Source organism: Prionailurus bengalensis, chromosome D4, assembly GCF_016509475.1.
Source record: "Prionailurus bengalensis isolate Pbe53 chromosome D4, Fcat_Pben_1.1_paternal_pri, whole genome shotgun sequence".
Taxonomy (NCBI): Eukaryota; Metazoa; Chordata; class Mammalia; order Carnivora; family Felidae; genus Prionailurus; species Prionailurus bengalensis.
This window is the reverse complement of record NC_057359.1, coordinates 1,429,096-1,457,082: the sequence shown is the minus strand read 5'-3', so window position 1 is coordinate 1,457,082 and position 27,987 is coordinate 1,429,096. Positions and strand designations below refer to the sequence as shown.

Below are 27,987 nucleotides of genomic sequence, written 5' to 3'. Positions count from 1 at the left end.
GTAGGGCAACGGCAGCTGGAGGTCAATCCAATGGCTGTGTGGACGGACGGGGAGCTGCCGCGGGAGCAGGCTGGACACCGCGACCAGGGAGGAGCCTCAGTGCACGGACCAGGAGGCAGTGGTGGGTGAAGGGGTGGAGGAACAGGGGAGGTGACGGCAGACAGCTGAGGGACTAAGGGCTGGAGGAGAGCAGGCGCGTGCGGGGGACAGATCCGCAGCTGACTTGGGACAGACTTGGACCGAGGACGGGTCAGGAGCTCAGAGGCTGCAGAGGGAGGCTGAAGCCGCCGGCCAAGAGACAGCCTGGGCGGGGCGGGGGATCAGGGGGAGGTGTAAACTCCGAGGGCCAGGGGCGAGAGCAGAGTCCCCACAACTCCCAGGAAGAGTGGTCAGCAGGAGAGGAGGCCAGGCAGGTGGAGGACAGCCAGGGGAGCACGGGGTTGTGGCTCCAAGGAAGACAGTGCTCGAGAGGAAGGAGCTGCAAGGCCATGTCCCACCAAGAGGGAGCACGTGGGGCAGTTAGGGTGAAGACAGAGGAGGGACCTTCGGGTGGGACCAGTGCTGACAGAGCATTAGGTTCAGGCCAGGAGTGGGTGGCGGGTGTGTGAGCGGCAGCACTGGGACAGTGCGGGGTCATCTGTGGAAGCCCCGGGGTAGCCAGAGGGACACAGTGTCCGGACAAACCGGGATCCCATGCCCTCATGTCACACAGCCCCACGTACCAGGTCTGGGACTGCAAAACCCATGAGGACCCAGCAAAGACAAACACACTATGTTCAGCGGGGACACCTCTGGGCCCAGGGCAGACAGGCCGCCTCACAGAATGACGGAAGACACATCCGCCAGAGCACGGGTCCGGGGACTGAGCACAATGGACGGCTGGGAAACATACTAACCACATTCACAGGGATAATGGGAGGACGCAGCAGAGGGCAGGGAGGGAGGACAACAGAGCAAGCAACATTGACAATGACCTAGCGGAAATTCTAGACGTGAAAAACGTCACTTTTGAGAAAATTTAAAAACTCAACAGATGCATTCAATAGTAGCTGCACCCCCCCACCACCACCAAATGGTCAATTTGATGGAATACTTGAAAAATAATACAGAGAAAGGGGGTGAAATGCTACTTAAAAAGAAAACAGGCCATTTTTCAGAACTGAGATAAGATACAATTCCTCAAATTAAAAGATCTTACTGAGTCCTGAGTAGAACTGATAAAAACAAAGCACATCCAGATGCACTGTAGCCTACCTGTGGAACATCAGAGACAAGGAGGCAATCTGAAAAGTCTTCAGATAAAAAAACAGATTATTTGCCAAAACCAAACAGTAAACAGATGAACAAACACCAGCCACTAGGCTGACAACAGACATCTCGTGAACAACAAGAGATGCCAAATGACAACAGAATAACAGTGTCTTCAAAGAATTCAAGGAAAATAAATGTACTCTAAAATTTTAGGCCCATTTTAGAAAATTAGAGTCATTTAAGAACACAGATGAAATGAAAACATTTTCAAAAACAGAATATTTCTATAGGCCTTTACTAAACCACTAAAGGATATAATTCAGTAAGAGAGAAATCAAATCTAGAAGAAAGAAATGGGACTCAAGAAATGAGAGAAAATTGAGCTACGGATTTCACACAATCCCTGTCAGAACACCTGTTGACGTCTTTGCAGAAATGGACAAGCTGAACTTGGAAGGCTGACGGGAAGTGCAAAGCCCCCAGATGATCAAAACAGTCTTTACAAAGAACCAAGTTGAGGACCCTGACCAACTTCAAAATTCACTGCAAAGCTACAGTAATCAAGACCGTGTGGTGCCGGCATGAGAAGAGAGAAGAGACGTATGGATCGGTGCGGCAGAACCGAGTGTCCAGAAATAAACCCAAACATCTGTGGCCAACTGCTTTTTCATCAGGAACGCCAGGACAACTCAATGGAGGAAAAAACAGTCATTTCAATAAATGGTGCGTGAGAGAACTGGACGTCCACACGCAAAAGAATTAAGCGGGACCCCATCTCACGTCACAGACAAAAACTAACTCAAACTGAGTTGAAGACCTATACGTAAAGGCCGGAACTGTGAAACTTCCAGAAGAAAACACACACACAGACATAAATCTTCACAACCTTTAATCTGGCAACGGTTTCCTAGAAGCCAAAACCACGAGCAGCAAGAACGAGAAGAATGAACTCGATGCCATCAAAATTATAAACATTTGCGTTTCAAAGGACACCATGAAGAAAGTGGAAAGGCAATCACGGGACAGGAGAAAGCATCTGATCGGTGGCAAGTACCTAGAATACGTAGGCAATAAAAAGACAACCCAACTAATGAGAAGGGGTTCAAGTAAGTGGAACTGGACTAATGGCTTCAACTCCAACATGTAAAGAGCTTGGAAATGGTCATTCCTGTCCTCACAACAAGAAAAAAGCCGAACAGACTGAATACCAAGGAATTTTCTTAGATTCACTGAACATTAGGGTTACAGGGCAGTCACCCCCAGAATCTGGGGAGACAGGCAAACACAGAGAATCACCACCGAGAGGACCTTACCTGAGGCAGAAGCGGCTGGAGGCGGTGACTGAGAGGATAATTCAAGTGATTTCTGACAAAGTGCAGAGGCTGAGTGTGAACTAGCTTCAGCGTTAAGAACTCATGGGGCCCAGCCTCAGAGGAGACGCACCTTGATGGGTTCTACCCACAGGTTCTCCTGGTGAAGATCTGTCCTATTTCAGACACGGTTGGGGGAGAGCAATTATGTGTAAATATACTCCGAGTGTTCTCCATAACAAAAGTCTACCTTCCAGGGGCGCCTGGGTGGCGCAGTCGGTTAAGCGTCCGACTTCAGCCAGGTCACGATCTCGCGGTCCGGGAGTTCGAGCCCCGCGTCGGGCTCTGGGCTGATGGCTCGGAGCCTGGAGCCTGTTTCCGATTCTGTGTCTCCCTCTCTCTCTGCCCCTCCCCCATTCATGCTCTGTCTCTCTCTGTCCCAAAAATAAATAAAAATGTTGAAAAAAAAATTAAAAAAAAAAAAACAAAAAACAAAAGTCTACCTTCCAGGAGCACTTACTTAACCAGACCCTCCTCTGATGGGGGAAGGGCAAGTGCCCACCCACCCCCCTGATGCCACTAGCTTCCTGTCTTAGGGAAGAAGAGCAAAAGCGAAGGCCAAGAAATGCTTCCAAAGGTAACAGCCCAGAGCCTCGGGCCCACTGAAACACTGAGGGATGTTATTCAATTATAAGACACTTCCCCTCCCCCAATCCTACTACCATACAATAGTATAACGATAGCTGAGTATAGCCAAGACAGCTGCAGGACAGATTCTATTTAAGAAGGAGTTGTTAGGGACACCCAGCAAGAAGAGGAGAGGAGGAAAACACAAGGAAACTAGGAGAAAGTCATGTGTCTGGCCCTACGGCTACAGCAACACAACCCAGTCCCTGGTCTGGTCAACACAAAACGTCACTCTAAATGCATAATCACCTCAGTTCCTTTGACTCAATACATCATGTCCAGCTTTCACCAAAAAAATCACAAGATGCGCTAAACGGCAAAAAACCATAGTCTTAAGACACAAAGCAAATCACCTCACCCCTGTCAGAACAGCTGAAATCAAAAAGACAAGAAACAACAGGTGTCGCCGAGGATGTGGAGAAAAAGGAACCTTCTTGCACTGCTGGTGGGAATGCAAACTGTGCAACCTCTCTGGAAAACAGCATGGAGGGTCCTTAAAAAATTAAAAATAGAATTATGTGGTGGCCCGGTAATTCCACTACTGGGTATTTACCTAAAGAAAATGAAAACACTAATTCAAAAAGACACGTCCTGAAGTTTATAGCAGCACTATCAGAAGCAGCCAAGATACAGAAAGGCCAAATGTCCATTGACTGATAAATGGGCAAAGAAGATGTGGTGTGTATACACACACACATACACACACACACATACACACACGACGGAATATTACTCAGACATAAAACAAATGAAATCTTGCCATTTGCAACAACATGGATGGAGCTAGAGAGTATAATGTTAAGTATAATAAAAATAAGGCAGAGAAAGACAAATACCATATGATTTCACTCATATGTGGAATTTAAGAAACAAAAGAAATGAACAAAGAATGGGGAGTCTGGGTGGCTCAGTCAGTTAAGCGTCCGACTTCGGCTCAGGTCATGATCTCACAGTTCACGTGTTCGAGCCCCATGTCAGGCTCTGTGCTGACAGGTCAGAGCCTGGAGCCTGCTTCGTGGATTCTCTGTCTTCCTCTCTCTCTGCCCCTCCCCGACTTGTTCTCTCTCTCTCTCTCTCTCTCAAAATAAATAAAACATTAAAATAATTTAAAAAAAAAAACAAGAAGAAGAAAGAGACAAACAAAAAAGGCAGACTCTTAAATACAGAGGACAAACTGGTGGTTACCAGAGGGAAGTCTGTCTGTGGGGGGATGGGTGAAACAGGTGAAGGGGGTTGAGGGTACGTTTATCATGATGAGCACTGAGTGATACTCATGTGCAGACGATGATACTTCTGCTCATGTACAGAAGTACTGAGTCATTATATTGTACACCTGAAACTAATATAACAATGTATGTTAATTATACCTCAATTAAAAAATAAAACGTTTTAAAGATATCAGGACACAGCTCAGCTATAGCACAGAATTTGGAAGTATAAGATAGGAAATTTTTTAAAATTATGATTAATATGTTAGGAGTGCTAATGGAAAAAGTGGAAAACATGCAAGGACAGAAGAAAATGTAAGCAGAGAAGTGAACACTCTAAGAATCAAAAGGAAATGATAGAAATAATTAAAAATGGTAACAGAAATGAAGAATGCCTTTGATGGGCTCATTGGTAGACTGGATGTGGCTAAGAAAAGACTCAGTGAGCTTGAAGTTAATAACATCTGCTCAGCCTGAAGCATAAAGAGAAAAAAGAATGAAACAAGCAGGGAACAGAATATCTGAGAATATACAGAACAATTGCAGGAAGAGCAACGTGGGCATGACGAGGACACCAAAAATAAAAGAGAGAGAAAGGAGCAGGGTGTGAAGCAGGAGAAATGTTGGAAGTAATGACGGCTGAGAATTTTCTAAAATTAATGGCAGATGTGAAACCACAAATCCAGAAAACTGAGACCACGCCAAGTAGGATTAAATACTTGAAAACTATACCTAGACATGTCCTAATCAAACTGCAAAACAGAAGAGGCAATATCCTGACAGAGGCCACATGAGAAAGATCTACCTCTGGCATGACAGCGTGAAGAGCCCTGAGGACCCAAAACCCAATGAAACTGGTGAAAATTACTGTGAAAAACAACTATTCGAAACTTCTGGGAATGGTTCTAAGAGCAAATAGCAAATGGAGAAACATCTAGTCTAGAAAATCTATGAAAACCTGGCAGGAAAGGTGTGTGCCTGTGATATATGGGCCGAGACCATTCTTCCCTCTACCCCACTGGATCGGCGAGGAGACCTCCCTCAGGAAGGCCGCGGCCAAGGACACAGGAAAGCTGAGTGGGAGCTCTCCCCAGCTTCCAAGCAGAGGGCTTCGTCCAGGAGGAACAGGACGGCAGCCTTTCTCATCCTGCACCAGCTGTCTGTTCCTGATTCTCAGTCTCACGCAAGGGCAGACAAGACGTGGCGGGGGGGGGGCTCTCTTCTTCCCCTTGGCCCACACTTGTGGAACTGAGGCTGTACCCCAAGCGTAGCACCCTGAAAATGATGGGGCCCTGATCTTCTTTGTCTGGTCTCTTCTACTTAACATTCTACTAGAAGTCCTAGCCAGAGCAATCAAGCAAGAAAAAAAAAGGTAACACAGATTGGAAGCGAAGAAAGGAAACTATTCACAGATGGCATGATCTCATATATAGAAAGGTGTAAGGAATCTACTAAAAAGCTATTAGAACTAATAAACCAGCTCAGCAAGGTTGCAGGATACAAGATGAATATACTTGAACTCTATTTCAGTACCGTAGCAATGAACCCTCTGGAAATAAAATTAAGAAAACAATTTCATTTAAAAGAGCATCAAAAAGAATAAATTACTTAGGAATAAACTTAACAAAGGAAGTACAAAACTCTGAAAACTACAAAACACTATTGAAGGAAAACATAAAAGATCTTAATAAATGGAAGAATACCCATGTTCATAGGTCAGAAGACCTTGCATTTTTCAGATGGCAATACTTCGATTCTACTGATGTACAGATTCAACACAATCCGTATCAGCTGACTTCTCTGTAGGCCTGACAAGCTGATTCTAAAATTCATATGGAATTCCAGCAGACCAAGAATGGCCAGAAGGATTTTTAAAAAGAAAAACATAGCGGGAGGGGCACCTGGGTGGCTCAGTCAGGTAAGCGTCCTCCTTCAAATGAGGTCATGATCCCACGGTTCGTGAGTTCGAGCCCCATGCCAGGCTCTGTGCTAAGAGCTCAGAGCCTGGCGCCTGCCTGGGATTCTGTGACTCCCTCTCTCTCTGCTCCTCCCCCGGCTCGTGCTCTCTCTACTCTCTCAAAAATAATAAACATTGGGGCGCCTGGGTGGCGCAGTCGGTTAAGCGTCCGACTTCAGCCAGGTCACGATCTCGCGGTCCGGGAGTTCGAGCCCCGCGTCGGGCTCTGGGCTGATGGCTCAGAGCCTGGAGCCTGTTTCCGATTCTGTGTCTCCCTCTCTCTCTGACCCTCCCCCGTTCATGCTCTGTCTCTCTCTGTCCCAAAAATAAATAAACGTTGAAAAAAAAATTAAAAAAAAAAATAATAAACATTAAAAAATATTCAATAGAAAGAAAGAAAGAAAGAAAGAAAGAAAGCAAGAAAAGAAAAGCTGGAGGACTCATACTTCCTCATTTCAAAACGTACTGCAAATCACAGGAGTCCAGGCAATGTGAGACCAGCCTAAGGATAAACAGATTGGTGGAACAGAACTGAGTGTCCAGAAATAAATGCATATACTTACAGCTAAGAGCCAAGACCATTTAATAGAAAAAGAGTGGTCTTTTTACAAATAGTGCAGGGACAAATGGAGAGATGCGTGCAAAAAAAAAAAAAAAAAAAAAGTTAGATCCTCATCTCACCCTATATGAAGAAATTAACTCAAAATGTATCAAAAACAAAACCGTAAGACCTAAAACCTACAAAACTCTTAGAAGTTTTGTAGAAGGTAATTTTCATGACCTGGGGTTTGGGTCTGGCAAATGATCCTCAGCTATGACAACAAAAGCACAAGTAACAAAATAAAAAACGGATAAACTGGACTCCGTCAAAATTACAAATGTTGGTGCTTCAAAGGACATGAACAAGAAAGTGAAATGTCTACAAAACAGGATAAAGTATTCACAAATCATTTGTCTGTTAAGAGACTTGTATCTAAAATATATAAAAAACTCTCTTAATAATTAAAAGACACAAAAATTAAAAATAGGCAAAGGGGAGGCGCCTGGGGGGCTCATTCGGCTGAGCGTCCGACTTCGACTCAGGTCATGATCTCCGGTTTGTGAGTTCGAGCCCCGCGTCGGGCTCTGTGCTGACAGCTCAGAGCCTGGAGCCAGCTTCGGATTCTGTGTCTCCCTCTCTCTCTCTCTGCCCCTCCCCTACTCACGCTCTGTCTCTCCCTCTCTCAAAAATAAATAAACATTAAAAAAATATTTAAAAAAAAAATAGGCAAAGGGTCCGAACTGACATTCCTCCAAGGAAGACACACAAATGACTACCACACACATGAAAAGATGCTCAACATGACTTTTCATGAGGGAAATGCAGGTCAGACCAGAGAGAGAGAAAGCCTCACACCTGTAAGGATGGTTCGAATCAAAATGCCAGATAATCGCAAGGGCCGGCAAGGGTGACCAGAAACTGGGACCCTCACGCTCTGCTGGTGGGAACGACAGTGGCGTAACCACTGTGGAGACCAGTCCAGCAGTTTCTCAGACAACTGAACATGGAGCCACTGCTCCTAAAAACATGGAAACACGTCCCCCAGAATCCTGTATAAGAACGTTTATAGCAGAACTATCTGCAGTAGCCAAACATCAGAACCCCAGCGTGTCAGCTGACGAATGGATAAACAACGTGTGGTCTGTCCACACAACAGAATGTTAAACAGACACCGGGGCGGGGGGGGGCGGGAAGGATGCAAACATTCTAAACCGGCTGCTGGTGGCGCACACGTCTGTGAACGCACCGAAGACCACGGAGTTGTACCCTTGAAATGGGCGAACTGTAAGGTCTGTGAGTTGTATCTCAGTAAAAGTCGCGGAAAGGAAAGAAGCCAGAGGAGGGAGGTACCTTGTCTGTGGAGGCTCACGGGTAAGAGTCCTACTGGGTCCCTCATGAGACACTGTGCATGCAAGAAGACAGCGGGGCAAAATATTCGAAGGGCTAAAAGGAAAAGGACCCACCACGTAGGATTCTGGGTCCGGTGAGTTACTCCTTAAAAGTAGAGAAGACACCTTGTCGGACAAACAAAAGTCTTCCGGCTGTGAGGGGCCGAGGGGGCGCAGAGCAGCTTGAAGAGCACATGTCCACGAGTCAGGGTCCCCGCAGCCCTGCCCCTGCCCTCTGCCCTCGACCCGCACGCAGCACATGGGTGCGGGCAGGCGGTCTCTGAGAAGGGGACCTGGGGACAGCCTGTCAGGCCCAGGGGCAGAGGGCCACGTCTGGAGGGTGGTCTTGGGCAGGACCCCGGCCCCCACTCCTCGCCCGCCAGAACCTGAGTTCAGCAGCCTCCCCCTCAGGAAGGTTCCGTGGAAAGGGCCACACCAGGTGGTGGGGGGATACATGAGCCCAGAGGAAGAGGGTCCCCAACACCTGACCTGCAGGTGCTGAGAAGGAAGAGGTCAGCCCCGGAGCTGGGAGCGCCTAGGGCTTAGGGGGCTGTGCCGCTCCCCTGGAGGGAAGGCTGTGCCCCTGAGCCCCCCAGGACGAGGCCGCCACCGCCCACCTGGGGAAGGTCCGACTCCGCAGCTCCTTGATGAAGAGCTGGCTGCCGTTCTGGACGGGCTTCACGTCGGGCGTCTGCCCTGGGCCGTGTTTGTGCCAGGCCCGCTTCTTCTTCACTGTGGGGAGACAGGGGCAGATGGCACCCAGAGTGGGCCCTCCCCTCCCCGCACCACAGGGGCCGGGCCCAGAGGGCAGCTGAGGAGCTGTGAACACTGAGACTCCAGCCTCCGCAGAGGCAGCGCCCCCGATGTCCCCTGGGGGCCACCCCCCCCCGGCCCCTGTGACCTCCCACCCTCCTTGGGTCACGGCCCCACCCCTGCCCTGCCCCTCCCACTCCTCTGGCTCAGCCGACCCCAAAGCTGGGGGAGCCCGGCACCCTTCCCATTAGCACCCATTCCACTGAGAGCACGTCAGAGGCACCTACCGGGAGGTCCCACCAAGGGGATGCCTCCCCTCAAGCTTGTCACCTCCCTGCTGCAACGTTTGCTGCCCTAAGCCCACCACTGGGGCAGGAGCAGGCTGGCACTACCCTCTGTAGCTCCCGCCCTTCCCACACCCCGCCTGTGCCACCTTGTACTCCTGTGTGTCCCCCTCTGACACCGCCACCCTGACCACTGACTCCAACTCTCCTTTCCTCGTGTGTGCTCACAGGGCACCGGGAACCCCACCCTGGACTCTTTACACGCAAGTGCGTGCACACACCCCTAGTGGACTGCGACACATTCGCACACATGTGCACATGCACACACATGTACCTATACATGTACAAGCACACACCCATGTGCATGCCCACGCAGTGGACACAGAACATTCGTGTGCACACACATGTATACACACATTCACACACCTACTGGACTGACACATTTGCACACACATACATGTGCACAGGTATGCACACACAATCACCCGTGTGCACACCCATGAGGTGCACACAGAACACACATGTGCACACATACTTACTGGACTGTGGCGCATTTGTACACGCATGCATATGCACACATACGTGCCTTTGGACCCACAAGCACACACCCATGTGCACACCCATGCAGTGCACACAGTACATGCACGTGCACACACATATACACACACACCTACTGGACTGTGGTGCACTTGCATACATGTGCATGTGCACACACGTGTGTGCACGCACAAGGACATACCCGTGTGCACGCCCACGCAGTGCACCCAGAACATGCACGTGCACACACACATACACACGCACTCACACTCCTACTGGACTGCAAGCCCCTGGAGGGGAGGGAAGCAATTTCCTTGTGGCCCCAGCCTCTGCCCAGGGCAGCCCCTGGTGACTCGGTGAGTGAGGACAGCACTGGCACAGAGACCTGTCCCTGGCAGCTGCTGGGTGGGCTGTGAAACAGGCTGGCCCCATGACAGACATGAGACTAGACCTGAGGGACTGCCAGAGGACCCTCAGGATGCCCATCCCTCACAGACAGGGACAGGGAGGGGGCTGCCACCAATGACCCTTGAGCCTGCCTCCAACAATGGTGTGACATTTCCATCGCCCTTGGTTTGCCATGGCCAGGGTGTGAGTGGACGTTATGGAAACCCGGCAAGATCTTGTAGAGGGGGGACTCGAACTGGGGGTTCTGGTGGTGGCCCGAGGCACAGACGAGAGACGGAAGGGCTCCACCACTTGTCCAAATCTTTCTTGCCCCACCAGCCTGTAACTGTGTGACCTTGGGCAAGTTACTGGGCATCTCTGTGCTGCATCTTTAATAGCAAGGTCCGGGACCCTCATGAGCTGCAGGAGGGGAAGGGCGTACGGTGCCCCGTCCACCCCAGGAGCTCTGTGGGGCCCACTGCGCGCACGGCCCCTCCTCTTGGCAAGGCTGCTTGGGCTGAAACCGTTTGTTCACAGGGCTCAGTCCTACTCTGGACCCTTGGGCTCTCCCCACACGCCCACGGTGCCTGGCACAGCCCAGCACTAGTGGGTATGCAGGATGTCTGTGAATGGCTGGTCTCCTGGGCACTGCACTGGCACCTCAGTGCCCACCCTCCTCCCTCTGGTTACCCTGGCTCAGGCCTTTTCTTCTCAGAGGTTTGCCAAGTGCGTGCTGAGCAGCCCAGCTCCGCACGGGGGTCACCAAAGCCACAGCTGGCCTGAGAGCCATCCCTGCTTCCTGAAGAGCCAGCAGGCTCAGAGGGAGAGGGTGCTCACAGCCAAGGCAGGGCCTCGGGGCGGGGACACAACTCTGACGATGGCCCAGGTCACCCTGACTCTGAAACCAGCCTCAATATCATCATCCTTTCTTCTGGGCCCACAGCTGCATCAGGACGTGACCCTGGGCCGCCTCTCATGCCCCGGGCTTTAGACTTTACCAGGTGCCCCCCACCGAAGGGCCTGGGGAGCGAGGGCAGCCGTGCATGGCCACAGAGGAGCGTTGTGGGCCTCAGCGATGGGGCTGCCTCTGGTGGGAGGCGAGCCTGACTCCCGGCCACTTACCAGGGGTCCCACGCGTCCAGGGATCAAGACGGGGGTGGAAGGGGCAGCCCAGCCCGCACACTGGCCGCCATGGGTGACACCGCAGGTGGGGGAGACCAGCGGGGAGACAGATACCCCAGTGCCGTCTGGGGGGCAGCTGAGGTCGGGAGAAGGGAGGCATTGCGGAGGGGACCCCATGGGGGCCCTTCGAGGTCCCCCCAGGCTGGCACCTGCATCTGCCCCACTCCCCACATCCCAAGGTCTCCCCAGCAGGTGTGTAGAGGCAAGAGGACACAGATGCCTGGCACCAGGGCCCTGGCCCCAGGGGCCGTGTGGGGAAACCAAGCCTTGGAGGGCAGGTGCGGCCGGGTGATGGGGGTGCAGATGTAAAGGGCAGGGGGGGAAGCAGCGGCGCCCCCACACTCCTGCCAGGACCCAGGCCTGGGAAGCAGGGGCTGACCGGGCTGGTGGCCTTCCTGGGCCCTAACTCCGGACTGGGCATCGAGGAGCACCTGGAGGAGGGACTGGCCCACGTGACGCTGTGGCCGGAGCGTGTGGCCAGGATAACAGCCAGACGCGGAGCCGCACGGGAGGCAGGGTGAGCTCTGGGCGCTCCTCGCGCAGCCCTGGCCGGCGGGCTCCTTCCCTCCCCGGGGCCCAGAGGCCAGGGTCCTCTTGTCGTGGCACCCCACCCCCTCTGACAAGGCACCCTGGGACATCTGCCCCGCGGGAGGCTGGAGCGTGGGGGTGCCAGGTGCCCACCCCCCAGGGCAGCACAGCCTCATGGGCACGGGGAGGAGGGGTGTAAGCATCAGGGGAGCAGCCAGAGCTGGACACGCAGTGCAGGGTCAGAGCTGCTGTAAGGGCCGAGCCCCCCACTCCTGGGAGCCCTCCTGAGTCCTTGCCAGGCCCCAAATCTGTGTGAATCGGGTAAACCTGTGAGCCCCCACCCTCATCTCAGTGCCCACCCCAAACCCACCCAGGGTGCCCCCGGCGCAGCCCACAGGCTTGGGGGGCCCCCTGGGGACATGGGGACAGCGGGAGCCCTCACCACGGAGGGTCTGACTGGAGCAGATGCAGCAAACTGACCAGCGTGTCACAGACAGTGACGAGCTCCGGTCTGGGCACAGACACACCTCAAGTGCAGACTGACGGTGACCGGTGTGCACACTGGTGGGAAGTCCTAGCCTCTGCACCTCTCTCCCTCGTGGACACGTGGCCTCCAGTAGCAACAAGATTTGTAAAACACACGTGCACAGGCACACACATGTACACACATGCAAACACACATTCATATTCTTGTGAGCACATGACACTCATGCACACGTGTGCCCACGTTCATGCACACACCCACACACGTGGACACACATGTGAACATTTCTGCGGCACATTCATGCACACACATAACATGCATGTGCGCACACCCGCAGAGCCAGGGAGGGGCCGCGGTGCCCACATGCCCCGGCGGCTACCTGGCTAGAAGTGCCAGGAAGGGTCGCCCTCACTTGGCTTTCAGCATCGGTACAGGGCCCCCGTACAGGGCAGCTGGGACTCCCCAGCGCAGGGGCAGGGTCTCAGTCAGCAGGCACACATGCCCTCAACAGTGGGTAAGCTCACGGTCAGGGAGAGGGGGTTCCAGGACATGCGGTGGTGTGGAAGTCACATTGTATGTGAGCACCACCACGCACCTCGGCACCCCACTATCGCCCAACTTGAGCCCCGATTCATGGAAGAGCCCCCAGACCTCAGGGCCTTGCCCCACCCTCCCTCAGGCCACTCAGCTCTGTTGTGGGGCAGGCGGGGTCTCCTAGCTCCAGTCCTGCTCTGTCCCTGCCCTGCCCCAGGACCACATGGTGTGACCGCCCAGTCCCCACCCTGTTCATCCCCCCAGGCCCTGAGCCTCCTCTGTGGCTCATGAGGTGTTGGGAGATGTCGGTTAACCCACAGGGTGACAGTCACCCTCCCACATCTGCTGTAAAGCAGTGACCAGAATGATGTTCAGGTAATCACAGCAGACTGTGAGCGCCAGCTCCTGGGGGACGAGGATAATTCAGGGACCCGGGAACCTTCCTGCTGCTCTCACGCATTGGTGCTTTACCACGTGATGACCATGTGCCAGGGGCTGGAGAATGAGAGTCCAGCCGATGCAGCCCCACGGCCACCTGGTGACCATGGCGTACAGGCCAGAGGTGACCCCACCTGCCTCTCCCAGCTTCCCAAGTGACCAGGGCACAGCCCCCAAGACCGCCAGGGCCAGCCCCACTCCACAGAACAGGGCGCTGGCACCCTCGCTTACCCACGCTGGATCCACAGTAATCACCCCCCAGGAGCTGGGGATCCAGTCTCTGCCTTGTGACTGGACACCAGGAGGGGCGCTCCCTTTGAAGGGGGTGAAAGGCCTCCTGGTGCCTGGGGCCAAATGTGGCCCCTACCCTCCTCCCCCAGTTAACCCAGGGCTCAGGATGACAGAGCTGTCATCAGCTACCCAGCCAGGTTCAGTGTCCAGCCCGCACCTTCTATGAGCACCCACGCCCCCCAGCCCAGGCCAGAAACCTGAGGCCACGTTAATACCCCCATGCCATTTGTCTTGTCCCCAGGCCAGGCCCCTCCCAAGACACCTGCAGACCAGGGCACACCCCCTATGTGGCTCAGCCTCAGAACTCCCCTCCTAGCAGGGACACAGCCCCCCATGGAGCCACCATGGATGAGCCTGCTCCCTAAGGAGCCCCCACAGGATGTGCCACACACCCCCCACAGGACCAGCAGGCAGTTTGAGAAAGGGCTTCTCCCAGCAGAGGGCACTGGAGAAGGGACAGCAGATCCCCAACACAGGCACTCCCAGACCTTGTGTGGTGTTCCCATCTCAGATGGGCCTGGCCCCTCTGAGAGCACAACCTGGGTGGCTTCAGTTGCACCCATGGGCAGGAGCCGATCGGGAGGACAGTGACAGGTCCACAGGGGCAGGAGAAGTCCGGGAGGGGCAGTGACAGGTCCATAGGGGCAGTGAGCAGGGCCGGCAGTGGTCCCAGGCACCAGTAAGCAACCACCCAGGGCATTCACCCAGAAAGCCAGGCCAGGGCGAGTGCAAACTGAGGGTCAGCAGCACAGCCCCTACTTACGGGTAGACTTCCCGTGGGTTTTCTCGCAGTTGGGGCAGTGGTATATGTCGATGTCTGGGGCCTCCTCCTCTTCCACTCCCACACAGCTGAAACAGAGGAAACACAGATGTGGCCAGCATTCAATGCCTCAAGTACTTGCCCAGCAGAACTTCAGGCAACTCCTGCTCAGCCCACAGGAGGGGCCCGCAGTGGTGTGAGTGCAGACGGAGCAGACCATGTGTGAGGACAGTGGCCCACAAGGACAGGACAGGGGAAGAGGAGGAGGAAGGAGGCAGGGGCAAGGACGGTCTTGCTACGCATGACCAGCACACACAGAGGGACCAGGCCATCCAACAGGCCTGCCTGCATGAGGCCACCGCTATCCTGTCACCTAGAACCAGAGAGGCCAAGGGTGTCTCGGAGGTGGGCTGCCCCCACCACTTCACCGGGGGCAGCTCGGGGCTATGGGTTAGGCCCCTCCTGACCCCGTGGGGGGGGGCTCCTGTCCCAGGGGGTGGTACTACAGCGCTGGGACAACTGAGTATCAAAAGAATGAAGTGGAATCCCTACCTCACACCATATAAAAAATTGACTAAACATGGATCAACAACCTAAATACAAGGCCTAAACCCTCATGACCATGGATTTGGTCATGGATTCCTAAATAGGACACCAGAAACACAAGCAACAAAACAAAAAATAAACTGGGTATCATCAAAATGTAGAACTCTTGTGCATTAAAGGTCACTACAAAGACAGCAAAAAGGTAACCTAAAGAATGGGAGAAAATATTTGCAAAGTACTAGCGTCCAAAAGGCACAACGAGCTTTACAGCTCAGCAACAAAAGGAACCACAACTCAACTATTAAATGGGCAAAGGGCCTGAACAGGCATTTCTCCAAAAGTGAGATGCAAACGGCCCACAAGCTCAGGAAAGACGCGCATCATCCTTAGTCATCTAAAGTCACCGGAATGTGCATCAAAACCATGAGATGCGACCCACACCCATGAGAATGGCTACAATTTTCACAAGAATAAAACACGGGGAAGACAGCAAGTGCCGGTGGGGATGTGGTAAAATGAGAACCCTCTTGCATCGCTGGCGAGAATATAAAGATGGCACAGCATCTGTTGAGGTGGCTTGACGGTCCCCCAAAAGGTTACACACAGAATTATGAGAGGCCCCAGCAATCCCACTCCTGAGTCTGTGCCCCAAAGACCTGGGAATGGGGACTCCAACACCAATGTTCACAGCAGTATTGATCCCAATGGCCAAAATGTCCATCAGCTGATGAATCGATGATACGTATGGCACGTCCACACGACGGAGCAGTACTCAGCCATGAAAAGGAAGGGGTGCTGGCACCTGCTGCAGCATGGGTGAACCCCAGAAACTCAAGCTGAGTGAAAGAAGCCAGACACAGAAGGTCATGTGTGGGACGACTCCATCTGTATGCAGTGCTCGGAGGAGGTAGAGGACCGACCAGCGGAGCCAGAGGCTGGGGGTGCGGAATGGGCAGTGACGGTTCAGTGGACATGGGGTCCATTTTGGGGGTCAAATATTTTGGAACTGGGTGGAGGCAATGTCTGCACAACACAGGGAAGGTACTAAATGCCACTAAAGTGTTCACTTTAAAATGGTTAAGTTTCACGTTACGTGAATTTTATGTCAATCAAAAAGACAAAGGACCTGCCTGTGCCCATGTCATTGGTCACCACCGTCACCCAGCCATCACTAAGGCTGGCTGAGCGCTCCCTCTGTACCGGGCAGCATCGAGGACTGTACTGGACGCGTGCGATCCCGCGGCAGCGATGACCATCACTCGCCCCATCACGAGGAGGAGCCCGGGTGCTCCAGGTAAGGCTGCTGCCCAGACCCCAAGCGCCCCCTCACTGTGGCCCCTGCCCCCTGGCCCAGGGGGGCGCTCTGCGCACAAGACCCTCCGCAGCCACTGCAGCCCCCAGGGCCCTAGACACTGCCTGCCACAGCTGCCACGGGCCACCATCCCGGGAGCAGAGCCTGAGCCCGGAAAGGCCCTGGCAAATGATTTTGAACACATGGAGTCTACTCTTCACCTCAGAACACAAATCGAGCTGAAGTCCCCGCGGCCTAAAGAGTCGGGTGTAAAAGACAAACCTGTCCAGAGAGGCTATGAGGGTGCGTTTGTCTGCTCGCTTTCTAAACAAACAAACAAACAAACACAAAGCAAATCGGAGAGGACACTGCCGAGCTGAGAGCAAGCTCCAAGCCCATGGCAAACTTTGAAGTCCTAACTATGGAAAACACCTGCAGCAAATACGCAGTGTCCCTACCTGCCCGCCAGGAACCATGCAGGAGGCGCATTTCCCCAGTGGAAGAACACGTCTGCGGCCCACTAACCACCAGGAGAGGGGGGAGCGAGACCCACATCACCGGGTCAGCCACCCGGCAGATGCACCAGACCAGACACTCTGATCTGGAAACACTGCAGGCGGGGCGCACCCTGGGGACAGCAAACAGCCAGATCACCCCTGGTCTGTCTCCACAGCCCACCCTGCCCACCGTGCCCCAGCGAGCGACGGCACATCTCCCACGCTGTCCCCACCCCCTATCGGCAGCCAGCTCCCTCCTGTGCCTCAGACCCACCTTGGCAGCCTGGCAGCTCACTCAGCCCCCTCCCCCGGGAGCGGGAGCTCTGCACCCCGGACCCTGGGTCAGCTGGCCTCAGCGTGCTCATCCGTCGATCAGAGATCACACTGGTGTGAGGCCAGCAGGGGCTGGGCAACAGCACAGCTGGGCACGCGGTGAGCCCCCATCACCCGCACCCTCTAGCAGTTGCGCGCTTGAGCAAGAGGCAGAGCCCTGCAGACATTCAGGTCCCGTTGGGTCTAGAAACTGGACCCCAAACCCACCCCCATGTGCACATCCCACGTCCACACCTTGTGTCCACACCCCATGTCCACACCTTATGTCTACTTGCCAATTCTACACCCTGCATCCACACCCAGAGTCCACACCCCAGGTCTATGCCCTGACTGTACATCCTTTATCCACACCCAGAGCCACACCTCATGGCCAAACCCCACATCCACACCGCGTGTCCCCACCTGGAGTCCCTGCCCTGAGTCCACACTGCTCTAGGCTGCCTGTCACTGGCAGCTCCTGGAACAGACAGAGGTCCAGGATGGCCATGGGTACCTAGGTCCCATCACGTACTCCTGCCTGGCCACAAGACTCTAGGGACACACAAGGAGCCCACCATGCACATAGGATGTCTGAGGTCAGATCAAACTCAGCCACACAGACGGGGGCCCTTTCGTTGGTCAGGGGTCAGGTCCACGGTGGAAGGGGGCTCCACCCTAGCTCTAAGAGAGCAGAGGGAATGGGGGCTGACATCAACATACCTTAACCTCCCCCAACCCAATCACCACCTGCTGGTCCCACATGTCCAGAAGCCCCATCATGCCCTGGAAGGGCCATGGCATGAACCACACGACAGGAGGGGGAGCTGAGGCCCAGGGGTCACAAATGTGCATGCCAACACCCCTTTCCAGCCCTGGGGGCTCCTTCTTTACCACACCACCACTTAGGGGTGCTGGTCAACCTGAGCCCAGATGGGCTGGCCATCTGCTGCCCTGCACAGGGAGGCCAGACCAAAAGGGAGAGTGGGAGGTGGGGGGGTGGGTCCCTTGTTCCGCCCAAGACACCTCGGGGCTGCCCCTCACCTGGGAGGGCCACCCAGGGCCTGGACCCAGGGCAGGTGCTGCGGCCACAGCCAAGGCCTCTCCCCTAATGGGTGATGCCAGCAACTCCCCCACGACTGGCATGTGCCACCACCCGGGCCCTGACACCTGTGCCTGTAACCCTGACAAGGGCCACCTGAGTGTGGAAACCAAGGTCCCAGAGCCAGCCCCCTGGCTGTGTGTGTGCGAGGCCACACCTCCTAACTCCGCTGTCTCAGTTCTCCTGAAACAGCTCGCCTACTTTATTACCCCAAAGTTAGGGCTTCCCCAGTACCTCCCGAGAAATTACTGGGGAAATCACCCCAAAATCTAAAAGAACAACAGCTGTGGACAAGCTACAAGCATTTTCCCCGCCCTAAAGCCAGCAGCAAAGATGTGGAGTCTGGAGGAGACTCCCTAGGGCCCAGGCCCCGGGTGTGTGCCTTCAAATCTCCTTAGGTGAGCAACCCTCATGTTAAAGGCAAAACAGAGGCAACCACCTCATTAACCTGCACGGCCCAAGGCGAGATTCAGCCGACAGGTGGTCCGAGAGGTCGGTGGCAAGAAAACCCCCAACATGCACACGCCTGAAGGTGGGCTCCACGCCACGTCCTCTGTAGCACCCCCCACCCCCACCCTGTAAGGGCCCCCTGATTCGGAGATCACCTCCCTGTGGAGACGGCCACTGGGTCAGGACAAGAGCTGGGCGCCCAAGGACTTCGCTGGGCGGATGTGGGGGCTCGGCTCGCCCGCTGCCCCTCCGCCCTGCCGCGCGTCTGAAGGGGACGCCTGAGGCCTCGAGGCCTCGCCTGACCCTGCCCGTGTGGGTGCTCGTGCAGAGCTGCAGCGGACAGAGGCTCAGGAGGGCCTGGTGTGCCAAGGGGGGGTGAGGAGACACCTGACTCCGGCTTCTCCCTAAAGGTGGGCATGAGAAGCGGGCACTAGAGCCTCCCCATGCTCCAGCCCCAAGCAGGGGTTCAAAGTTACCGGCTGAGGTCCAGGGACGGATTCAGGACAAGGGGTGTGGATAAGCTGAGAGCCGGGCTGCTGTGTCCCGTCCCCACATTGCGCTCACATGGCATCTGTACAAGGCAGTCCCACGGGACACTGGCCCTGCGGAGACTGTGACCTCGGAAGGTCTGTGAGGCTGGGAGCTGTGAACCAAGTGAGAGCAGCTGTGGTGCCTGGGGGAGCAGGGAAGAGGGCACAGAGGGATAGAGAGAGGGGGGAGGGGGGAGGGGAGAGGGGGGAGGGGGGAGGGGGAGAGGAGGGGAAAGGGGGAAGGACAATGGGGAAGGGAGGGAGGGGAGGGAGGAGGAGAGAAGGGAGGGAGAAGGGGGTGGCAGGGGGAGGGGAGGGGAAGGGGGAGTGGGAGGGGAGGGAAGGGGAGGGGAAGGGGGAGGGGAAAGGGGGAAGGAGGATGGGGAAGGAAAGGAGGGGAGGGAGAAGAAGGGAAGGGAGGGAGGAGGGGAGAAGGGAGAGAGGAGTTGGGAAGGGAGGGAAGAGGGGGGAGGGGAGGGGGAGAGGAGGGAGAGGAAGGGAAGGGAGGGGGAGGGTAAGGGGAGGAAGGAGAAGGAGGGGAGGGAGAGAAGAGGAGGGAGGGAGGAAGGAGGAGGGGGGAGGGAAAGGAAGGGGAGGGGAGAGAGAGGGGAAGGAGGAGGGGAGGTAAGGAGGAGGGGAGAGGGAGGGGAGAAAAAGAAGGGAGGGGGAGGGGAGGAGGGAGAAGTGGGAGGGGAGGACAGGGGGACACAGGGAGGAGGCGAGCAGGGTAGTTGACAGGAGCGGGACAGAGACAGCAAACCAGGGGCTGGAGGGGTGTCATGGGTTCACAGGATAAGACCCTAGGACATCGGTTCAATAACAGAACAAGAACAGCCTCAGCGGCAGGGACAGGGCAGCCACACGGCGGCATCATCTGTCTGTTGTGTGAGCAGCATCCCCAGGTGGACAGGGGCCTCGGGGGCCACCCAGGTGACCTAGCCCCAGCGGCCCTGGTGGGAGGCCAGGCACCCAGGTGGTGGGCAGCAGGCAGGAGCGTGGGTTCAGGAGCATACCTGAGACATGGCCTCGGGCCCTGCTGACCCTGCCCTCCCTCCTGGGACCGCAGGACACAGGCTCCGGGAGTGAGCATCTCCACGACTTGCAGGCCCCTGGGGCGCAGGGCGGCAGTGCTGTGACAGCAGAGTGAGAGGACAGGCAGCACGGAGCATGGACCCAGGCCCGGAGCCTAGAGGAGCGGAGGCCGCAGGTCCGGCCGGCGGCCCTCATTGGGGTGAGATGCTCAGTGTACATCCAGGACACAGACCGGGGCCCCACACAGCAAGAGCCACGGGCCACGGGCCACAGGCCAGAGCTGGGGCTGGCCACTCTGGGCGTGTGGCCACACAAACACTGAGAGTCAAGGAAACAAACCCGTCACCATGTGCTCGGTGCTCTGTGTGGCCAGGGTGCCACCGGACCATCTTCAGAAGAACAAAGTACGTCTTTACATGCTGAGGAGGAAAGAATCCAGTGTGTCCTGAAGTGGAAAACACACATTGGAGCACAAGGTGTGCACAGCTCCTTCTGGTGGAGAACCCAGAACAAAATTATGTCTGTGTGTGTGACTGTGTGTGTGTGTACATGTGTGCCTGGTGTCACATGTGTGTGGTGCTGTGCGTGTACTTGTGTGTGAGTATATACATGTGTGCACATGCATGTGAGCATGGTGTATACATGCACGTTAGTGTGTACAGGCATGGGTGCGTGCATGTGTGTACATGTGTGGGGTGTGTGCATGCATGGGTAGATACATGTATGTTAGTGTGTATGTACATGCATAGTGTGTGTGTATATGTGGGGCTGCATGTGTGCTCTGTGTGGGTGTGTGTACATGTATATGAGGGTGTATGTGTACATGTGGGGGTGTGTGCATGTGTGTTGCATGCCTGTGTACATGCATGTGGGTGTATATGCATGTGTGGGTGTGTACATATGTGCCTGAGTGTGTACATGCATGTGTGTGTGCACATGTGGGTGAGTGTGTGCATGCATATGTGTGTACATGCACGCATGGGTGTGTACATGCATGTGTGGGTGAGTGTGTACGTGTGCCTGAGTATGTACATGCATGTGTGTGCATGAATGCATGTGTGTACATGCACGTGTGGGGGTGTGCGTGCATGTGTACATGCGTGGGCGAATGTGTATATGTTGTCTGCATGTATAAATGCATGTAGGTGTGTGTACATGCATCTGCGGGTGTGCATGTACATATAGGTGGTGTGTGTGTGTGTGTGTGTGTGTGCTGTACGCCCAAGAGTGTACCTGCATGTATGTGTGTGTGTGTGTGTGTGTGTGTGTGTGTGTGTACACGTATGTGTGCCTGTGCTCCTGTCAGAGCTCCTTCGACCACTGGCTTGGAAGCCAGCGGTGACACCCACTGAGGGCAGAAGGCAGAAGGCGCATTTCCAAGGCGTGTGACCCATGAGGCTGGAGGCTGGTTTACCTGAGCCACCAGTGACCCCACATCTGGCACAAAGTCTGCCCCAAACAGGTTCAAGCTGATGGGGTGCCAAGAGCCCAGTAAGTAGAAAGACAGCAGGTGGGGGGCGCGGGGGACAAAACAGCGAAGAAGAAGGCCAAGAGGAGGCCCTGAGGGGCGGAGGGGACGATAGACACTCTGTACAGCAGCTGTCCTCCCCGGGGAGGCCTGGGCTCTTGGCTCCTCCTGCAAAACCCACATGTGCCCCTTGGAGCTGCTCTGGCTATGAGGCCCTCATGGCAACAAGGGGCCCAGGGAGGAAGGGGCTTTTCCAAGATCGTCCCAAGGGCCCCCCCCCATTCTGCCCTCCAGCCTGCAGACTTTGTGGAACCCAGGGTTAGGACCCTGCACACAGAGCTCCCGCCCAGCCTGGACACCCCACACCACACTGCTAGGATTTATGAATTATGTCCTGAACCCACAATTAAATTGCATCATGGCTTTTCCCATTATTGCTGTCAAGAGTGTTGATTTAACATAAGCCACAACTTCTGTAGCCCTCTCTTGACATTTACTGTTTAAATTACAGGAGGAGCCTGGGGGGGGTGGCGGAAGAAGTGGCCCCTTTCAACTGCAGCGGGGAGGGGTGGGCACAGCCTGCCCTCATGCGGCTCCTGGGAGCTCAGCAGTGGCAATGTCGAGCTGTCACGACATGGGCGGGGCTGCAGGTGCTGGGTGTGCACCTGCCGTGGCAGGACCCACATGGGAGGGCACCTCCTGAGCTACGGCCACGAGCTTCCTAAAGGTTGCTACTCTCCAGGCCAGGACTCCACACCTACACACCTGTTCTAAGGCAAAAAGAAATGCACACAAGATTGACGCGCAAAGTGGGTCGTCCGTGATTACTTAAAATAGCAGAAATCAGGAGCAGCAAACCCGCCACCAGGAGGTCGGGCACCCGGGCACGCTGTGCTCTCACAGCGGAAATGTTACGCAGCCGTTCAAACTCAGGTCACACACGTGTTTGGGTTTAGACATTTAAGAGCTGCAGACACTAAAACTATAGCCTGGTGCACAGCCGCACCCAGGAGGGCTCCCCATGCCTCACACCAGGTGACGGCAAGCTTGTTTCCTCTTCACACTCTCCGAAAATGAGCACGCATTCCCTTTGTGAGAGGCAGCAAGGTCCTGCTTTATTCTGAAGGTCTGAAGGGCTTCCCAGCGCCCCTCCCTAGCTCAGCTCCTCCCATCTTTCCCAGGTCCTGGGGCCGCACAGAGGCCTCCTGAGCTGTGCGCCCCGCAGAGAGGCTGGGACACCCACCTTGGGGATGGCTGAGGGCTGCTGGGTGTCCCCTGGAGGGCCTGCTGGGGGAGGGCCAGGCCAGCAGACACTTGCGTGCAGGTGTGAGCAGCCAGAGAGTACCAGAAGGCATGGTGGGGGTGTCCTGAACCCCCATCACCGGCCACAGTGACTCCCTTCCCTCCTCCTGCCCTCTCCCTCGTGGCAACCTCACCCCATGTCAAGCCGCCCCCTTTCAGGACTGCTCTGCTCCCCCCATTCCTGCCTGCTGACCCATTCTGGGTCTCCAGAGATGCCCAGAAACTGGTCATTAACAACTTCCACATGGAGCAGCCATGGGGACACAACTTGGTCATCACTCAGCTTCAAGATGGCCATTTGCCCTGTGCCATATTCAACACAGTCCCTGAGACCCTAACTGTGCCAACAGCAGCTAAGTCCCTTAGCAGTCAGCCACTGGCCCAGGTGCCACAGGACCCTCTCCATGTGAACGGATGGACCACAGCGTGAGAAGGGACATGACAGCCCCCAGGCCACACACAGTGAGCAGGGCCCGCTCGGGACGCTGCTGGGCAGCGACCGTCCATCGAATTTGCTGATTCCACCCTGAGAGCCTCAGCACCATGTGCAAGGGGAACTGAGGCCCGGAGAGGCCTGAGCCTGCCGGGACCACATGGGAAGAGGTGGGAAAACACAAAACTATGCCTGACCAGTGATTTAAATCATGACTTAGAGTAAATACTTCACAGAAAAAAACACAAATGGCCTTTAAACATGGGAAGAAAGGCAACAGCACCGTAGTGAGATATGCAACACAACTGTGAGAAGCTTTCCACCCATCTGCTGCACAGCCTGAGGGGCTGCAGGGGACGTGGTGGCGTGACACACACAAAAGCACCCTCATGTGTCCTCAGCAGAAACACAGTGGCACAGCCTCTGGGGTGGGAGCAGCTGACAGAAAGTGCACATACCCTTGTCTGCGGTCCTCCTCCAGAAATGCCCAGGTACACAGGTGCAGGAGTGACCTGGACATTTACAGCAGCAGCAACCAGGTGTCCATCCATGAAAAGCTTAGGTAAATATATGGAATGCCAAGAAGTACAAACTCTACCCTTGCTGACCCGGAACAGTCTCCAGGATGCACTGGCCCTTCCCGTGCTGACCCGGAACGGTCTCCAGGATGCACTGGCCCTTCCCGTGCTGACCTAGAACGGTCTCCAGGATGCACTGGCCCTTCCCGTGCTGACCCGGAACAGTCTCCAGGATGCACTGGCCCTTCCCGTGCTGACCTAGAACAGTCTCCAGGATGCACTGGCCCTTCCCATGCTGACCCGGAACAGTCTCCAGGATGCACTGGCCCTTCCGTGCTAACCTAGAACAGTCTCCAGGATGCACTGGCCCTTCCCGTGCTGACCCGGAACGGTCTCCAGGATGCACTGGCCCTTCCCGTGCTGACCCAGAACGGTCTCCAGGATGCACTGGCCCTTCCCGTGCTGACCCGGAACAGTCTCCAGGATGCACTGGCCCTTCCCGTGCTGACCTAGAACGGTCTCCAGGATGCACTGGCCCTTCCCGTGCTGACCCGGAACGGTCTCCAGGATGCACTGGCCCTTCCCGTGCTGACCCGGAACAGTCTCCAGGATGCACTGGCCCTTCCCGTGCTGACCTAAGACAGTCTCCAGGATGCACTGGCCCTTCCCGTGCTGACCCGGAACAGTCTCCAGGATGCACTGGCCCTTCCGTGCTAACCTAGAACAGTCTCCAGGATGCACTGACCCTTCCCGTGCTGACCCGGAACAGTCTCCAGGATGCACTGGCCCTTCCCGTGCTGACCCGGAACGGTCTCCAGGATGCACTGGCCCTTCCCGTGCTGACCCGGAACGGTCTCCAGGATGCACTGGCCCTTCCCGTGCTGACCCGGAACGGTCTCCAGGATGCACTGGCCCTTCCCGTGCTGACCCGGAACGGTCTCCAGGATGCACTGGCCCTTCCCGTGCTGACCCGGAACGGTCTCCAGGATGCACTGGCCCTTCCCGTGCTGACCCGGAACGGTCTCCAGGATGCACTGGCCCTTCCCGTGCTGACCCGGAACGGTCTCCAGGATGCACTGGCCCTTCCCGTGCTGACCCGGAACGGTCTCCAGGATGCACTGGCCCTTCCCGTGCTGACCCGGAACGGTCTCCAGGATGCACTGGCCCTTCCCGTGCTGACCCGGAACAGTCTCCAGGATGCACTGGCCCTTCCCGTGCTGACCCGGAACGGTCTCCAGGATGCACTGGCCCTTCCCGTGCTGACCTAGAACAGTCTCCAGGATGCACTGGCCCTTCCCATGCTGACCCGGAACAGTCTCCAGGATGCACTGGCCCTTCCGTGCTAACCTAGAACAGTCTCCAGGATGCACTGACCCTTCCCGTGCTGACCCGGAACGGTCTCCAGGATGCACTGGCCCTTCCCGTGCTGACCCAGAACGGTCTCCAGGATGCACTGGCCCTTCCCGTGCTGACCCGGAACAGTCTCCAGGATGCACTGGCCCTTCCCGTGCTGACCTAGAACGGTCTCCAGGATGCACTGGCCCTTCCTGTGCTGACCCGGAACGGTCTCCAGGATGCACTGGCCCTTCCCGTGCTGACCCGGAACAGTCTCCAGGATGCACTGGCCCTTCCCGTGCTGACCTAAGACAGTCTCCAGGATGCACTGGCCCTTCCCGTGCTGACCCGGAACAGTCTCCAGGATGCACTGGCCCTTCCGTGCTAACCTAGAACAGTCTCCAGGATGCACTGACCCTTCCCGTGCTGACCCGGAACGGTCTCCAGGATGCACTGGCCCTTCCCGTGCTGACCCAGAACGGTCTCCAGGATGCACTGGCCCTTCCCGTGCTGACCTAGAACGGTCTCCAGGATGCACTGGCCCTTCCCGTGCTGACCCGGAACGGTCTCCAGGATGCACTGGCCCTTCCCGTGCTGACCCGGAACGGTCTCCAGGATGTACTGGCCCTTCCCGTGCTGACCCGGAACAGTCTCCAGGATGCACTGGCCCTTCCCGTGCTGACCTGGAACGGTCTCCAGGATGCACTGGCCCTTCCCGTGCTGACCCGGAACGGTCTCCAGGATGCACTGGCCCTTCCCGTGCTGACCCGGAACGGTCTCCAGGATGCACTGGCCCTTCCCGTGCTGACCCGGAACAGTCTCTAGGACATACTGTTCAACAAAGAGCGTAAGTTGCAGTGTATATGGTGCACACCCATTTTTTTTTTTTTGGCTGGGTACTGTTAGAAATGCATAAACATGCCCCTCTGTGACCAGAATGTTCTGGGAAGACTCAGAAACCTGACCCCAGTGGCCATCTCTTGAGGACTGGTGGTCAGCAGGGAAGGGACAGACTCATCACTGGAGACAAGTTTTTGATTGTTGAATATTTTCCTGTGTGTGCATATTACTGTCCTCCTTCAAAAAATTTAAAGAACAACTATAATCACAATAAGCTGATTCGATTCAAAGCAGAGCCTTTTAAACTCTTATACGTGCGGTCTTTAAAAAATACTCTTCTGACTCTCAAAAATAAACCTGTATAGCGTGCAGGTCAAGTGCAAGTGCTCATCTATGCTCGTGGTAAGTGGCCAGAACTTTCTGAGAGTGGTTTCCAGTGGGTGAGAAGCTAAGGCTCCCATGGAATGAGAAGTGAAAGGACACTTAGCAAAACTCCATCCTGTCCAGGCCACTCATCTGTGAGATGGAGAGACTGAGGCCCAGTGTGGACAGGGGGCCCACCCAGCCCATGTTCACACCTTCTACAAATCATGGTTGGTGCTATTCTGGGGCCCCGAGGGAGGAGGGAGGCCTCAGAAGCCCCTGTGATCACAGGCCCCCAGAGACCAACCATGTTTCTGCACAGCAGGGACCTGGGGGTCGTCTAGGACAACCTGCCAAACAGGCCCTGACCATCTGTGCATGGGACACAGCACGCAGCCCACAGGGAGGGAGCGGACAGGTGTGGGAACAGAGGCGCGGTCCCCACTCAGCCCAGCCAGGAGCAGAGAAGAGGGTATGACAGCAGAGGGCAGCATAGGCCCATCGGGCACCCTGCAGATGTGCACTGACCACTGTCAGATCCCCTGGTTTCTCAAGACAATCTGCAAATGCACATCTTTAGGCGAAATCTCCTGAGTTTCATATATCACAGTTAATGGAACTGCTTTTGAAAACCGGCGTGGACCAACATCACGAGCCCAACAGTTGTGCTGGGGCTGGCGGGCAGTTTGCAACCTCTATGCCACTTCCCCTTGGGAGTCACCTGAGCAGCATGCCCCGCCCACCTGAGCCTCCCTCCGCAGCCTGGTGGTGAGAGATCCTTCCAGTCTCTGAGGCCTTCAAGCCTTCCCTTCACGGTCGGGCCTCAGTGGTGACATCTGGGGTGCCAGGTCTCCTCCCCAGCCAACACAGGGTCTGCACACACCCTGACCAAGAGGCAGTCCAGCGGCCTGGGGATCACATGTGTCCTAGCAGATGCCAGGCTGGGGCCTCTCTGGGACATCCGCTTGGCTGGTGTGCAGCCACAGGACACCATTAGTTGGGCTCCAATCCGGGCCTCAGTAGCATCAGGATGGCTGGGGCAGGCAGGGGAGGAAGCTGGCCTGGGCACCGCCCCTCTCGGCCTCCCTCAGCAGCCCTGTCCACAAGCTATAGCAAGAAAACCTGCCCAGCAGCCTCCTGGGAACAGCAGAGACCAAAACCTCACAGACCAAAGTATCCCAAAACAGGGGAACTGTTAGGTCAGGACCCACCTAACAGACCATTACGCACCCAAATGTGGTACTGACGGGGACACACTTATGCTGTGATACGGGGGGAAAGCACACCAACTCACTCAGGAGAGAGGCAAACATGTACAAAGTTTACGAGGGAGCACCTCTAAGACGGTGGCATGTAAGGGGGACAGTTTTCTTGTCTTTAAAATCGTTTTTTGCAACAAAATTACAAGGCCTAGAAGATAAAAATAAAGTCTGAAGACACAGAGAAAGCAT

General features: G+C 55.5%; 1 protein-coding gene across 1 annotated transcript in view; it reads right to left on the bottom strand.

Annotated features, from left to right (window-relative positions):
• The window catches only part of PHF2 (PHD finger protein 2), a 77,686-nt gene that overhangs the window by 25,259 nt on the left and 24,440 nt on the right, over nucleotides 1-27,987 (bottom strand). Inside the window, exons 2-3 of the mRNA XM_043567333.1 lie at nucleotides 14,524-14,609; nucleotides 8,960-9,074 (exon numbers count right to left, since the gene is read on the bottom strand). Of these exons, the coding sequence (XP_043423268.1) occupies nucleotides 8,960-9,074; nucleotides 14,524-14,609 (201 nt within the window). The remainder of the gene's footprint in view (nucleotides 1-8,959; nucleotides 9,075-14,523; nucleotides 14,610-27,987) is intronic.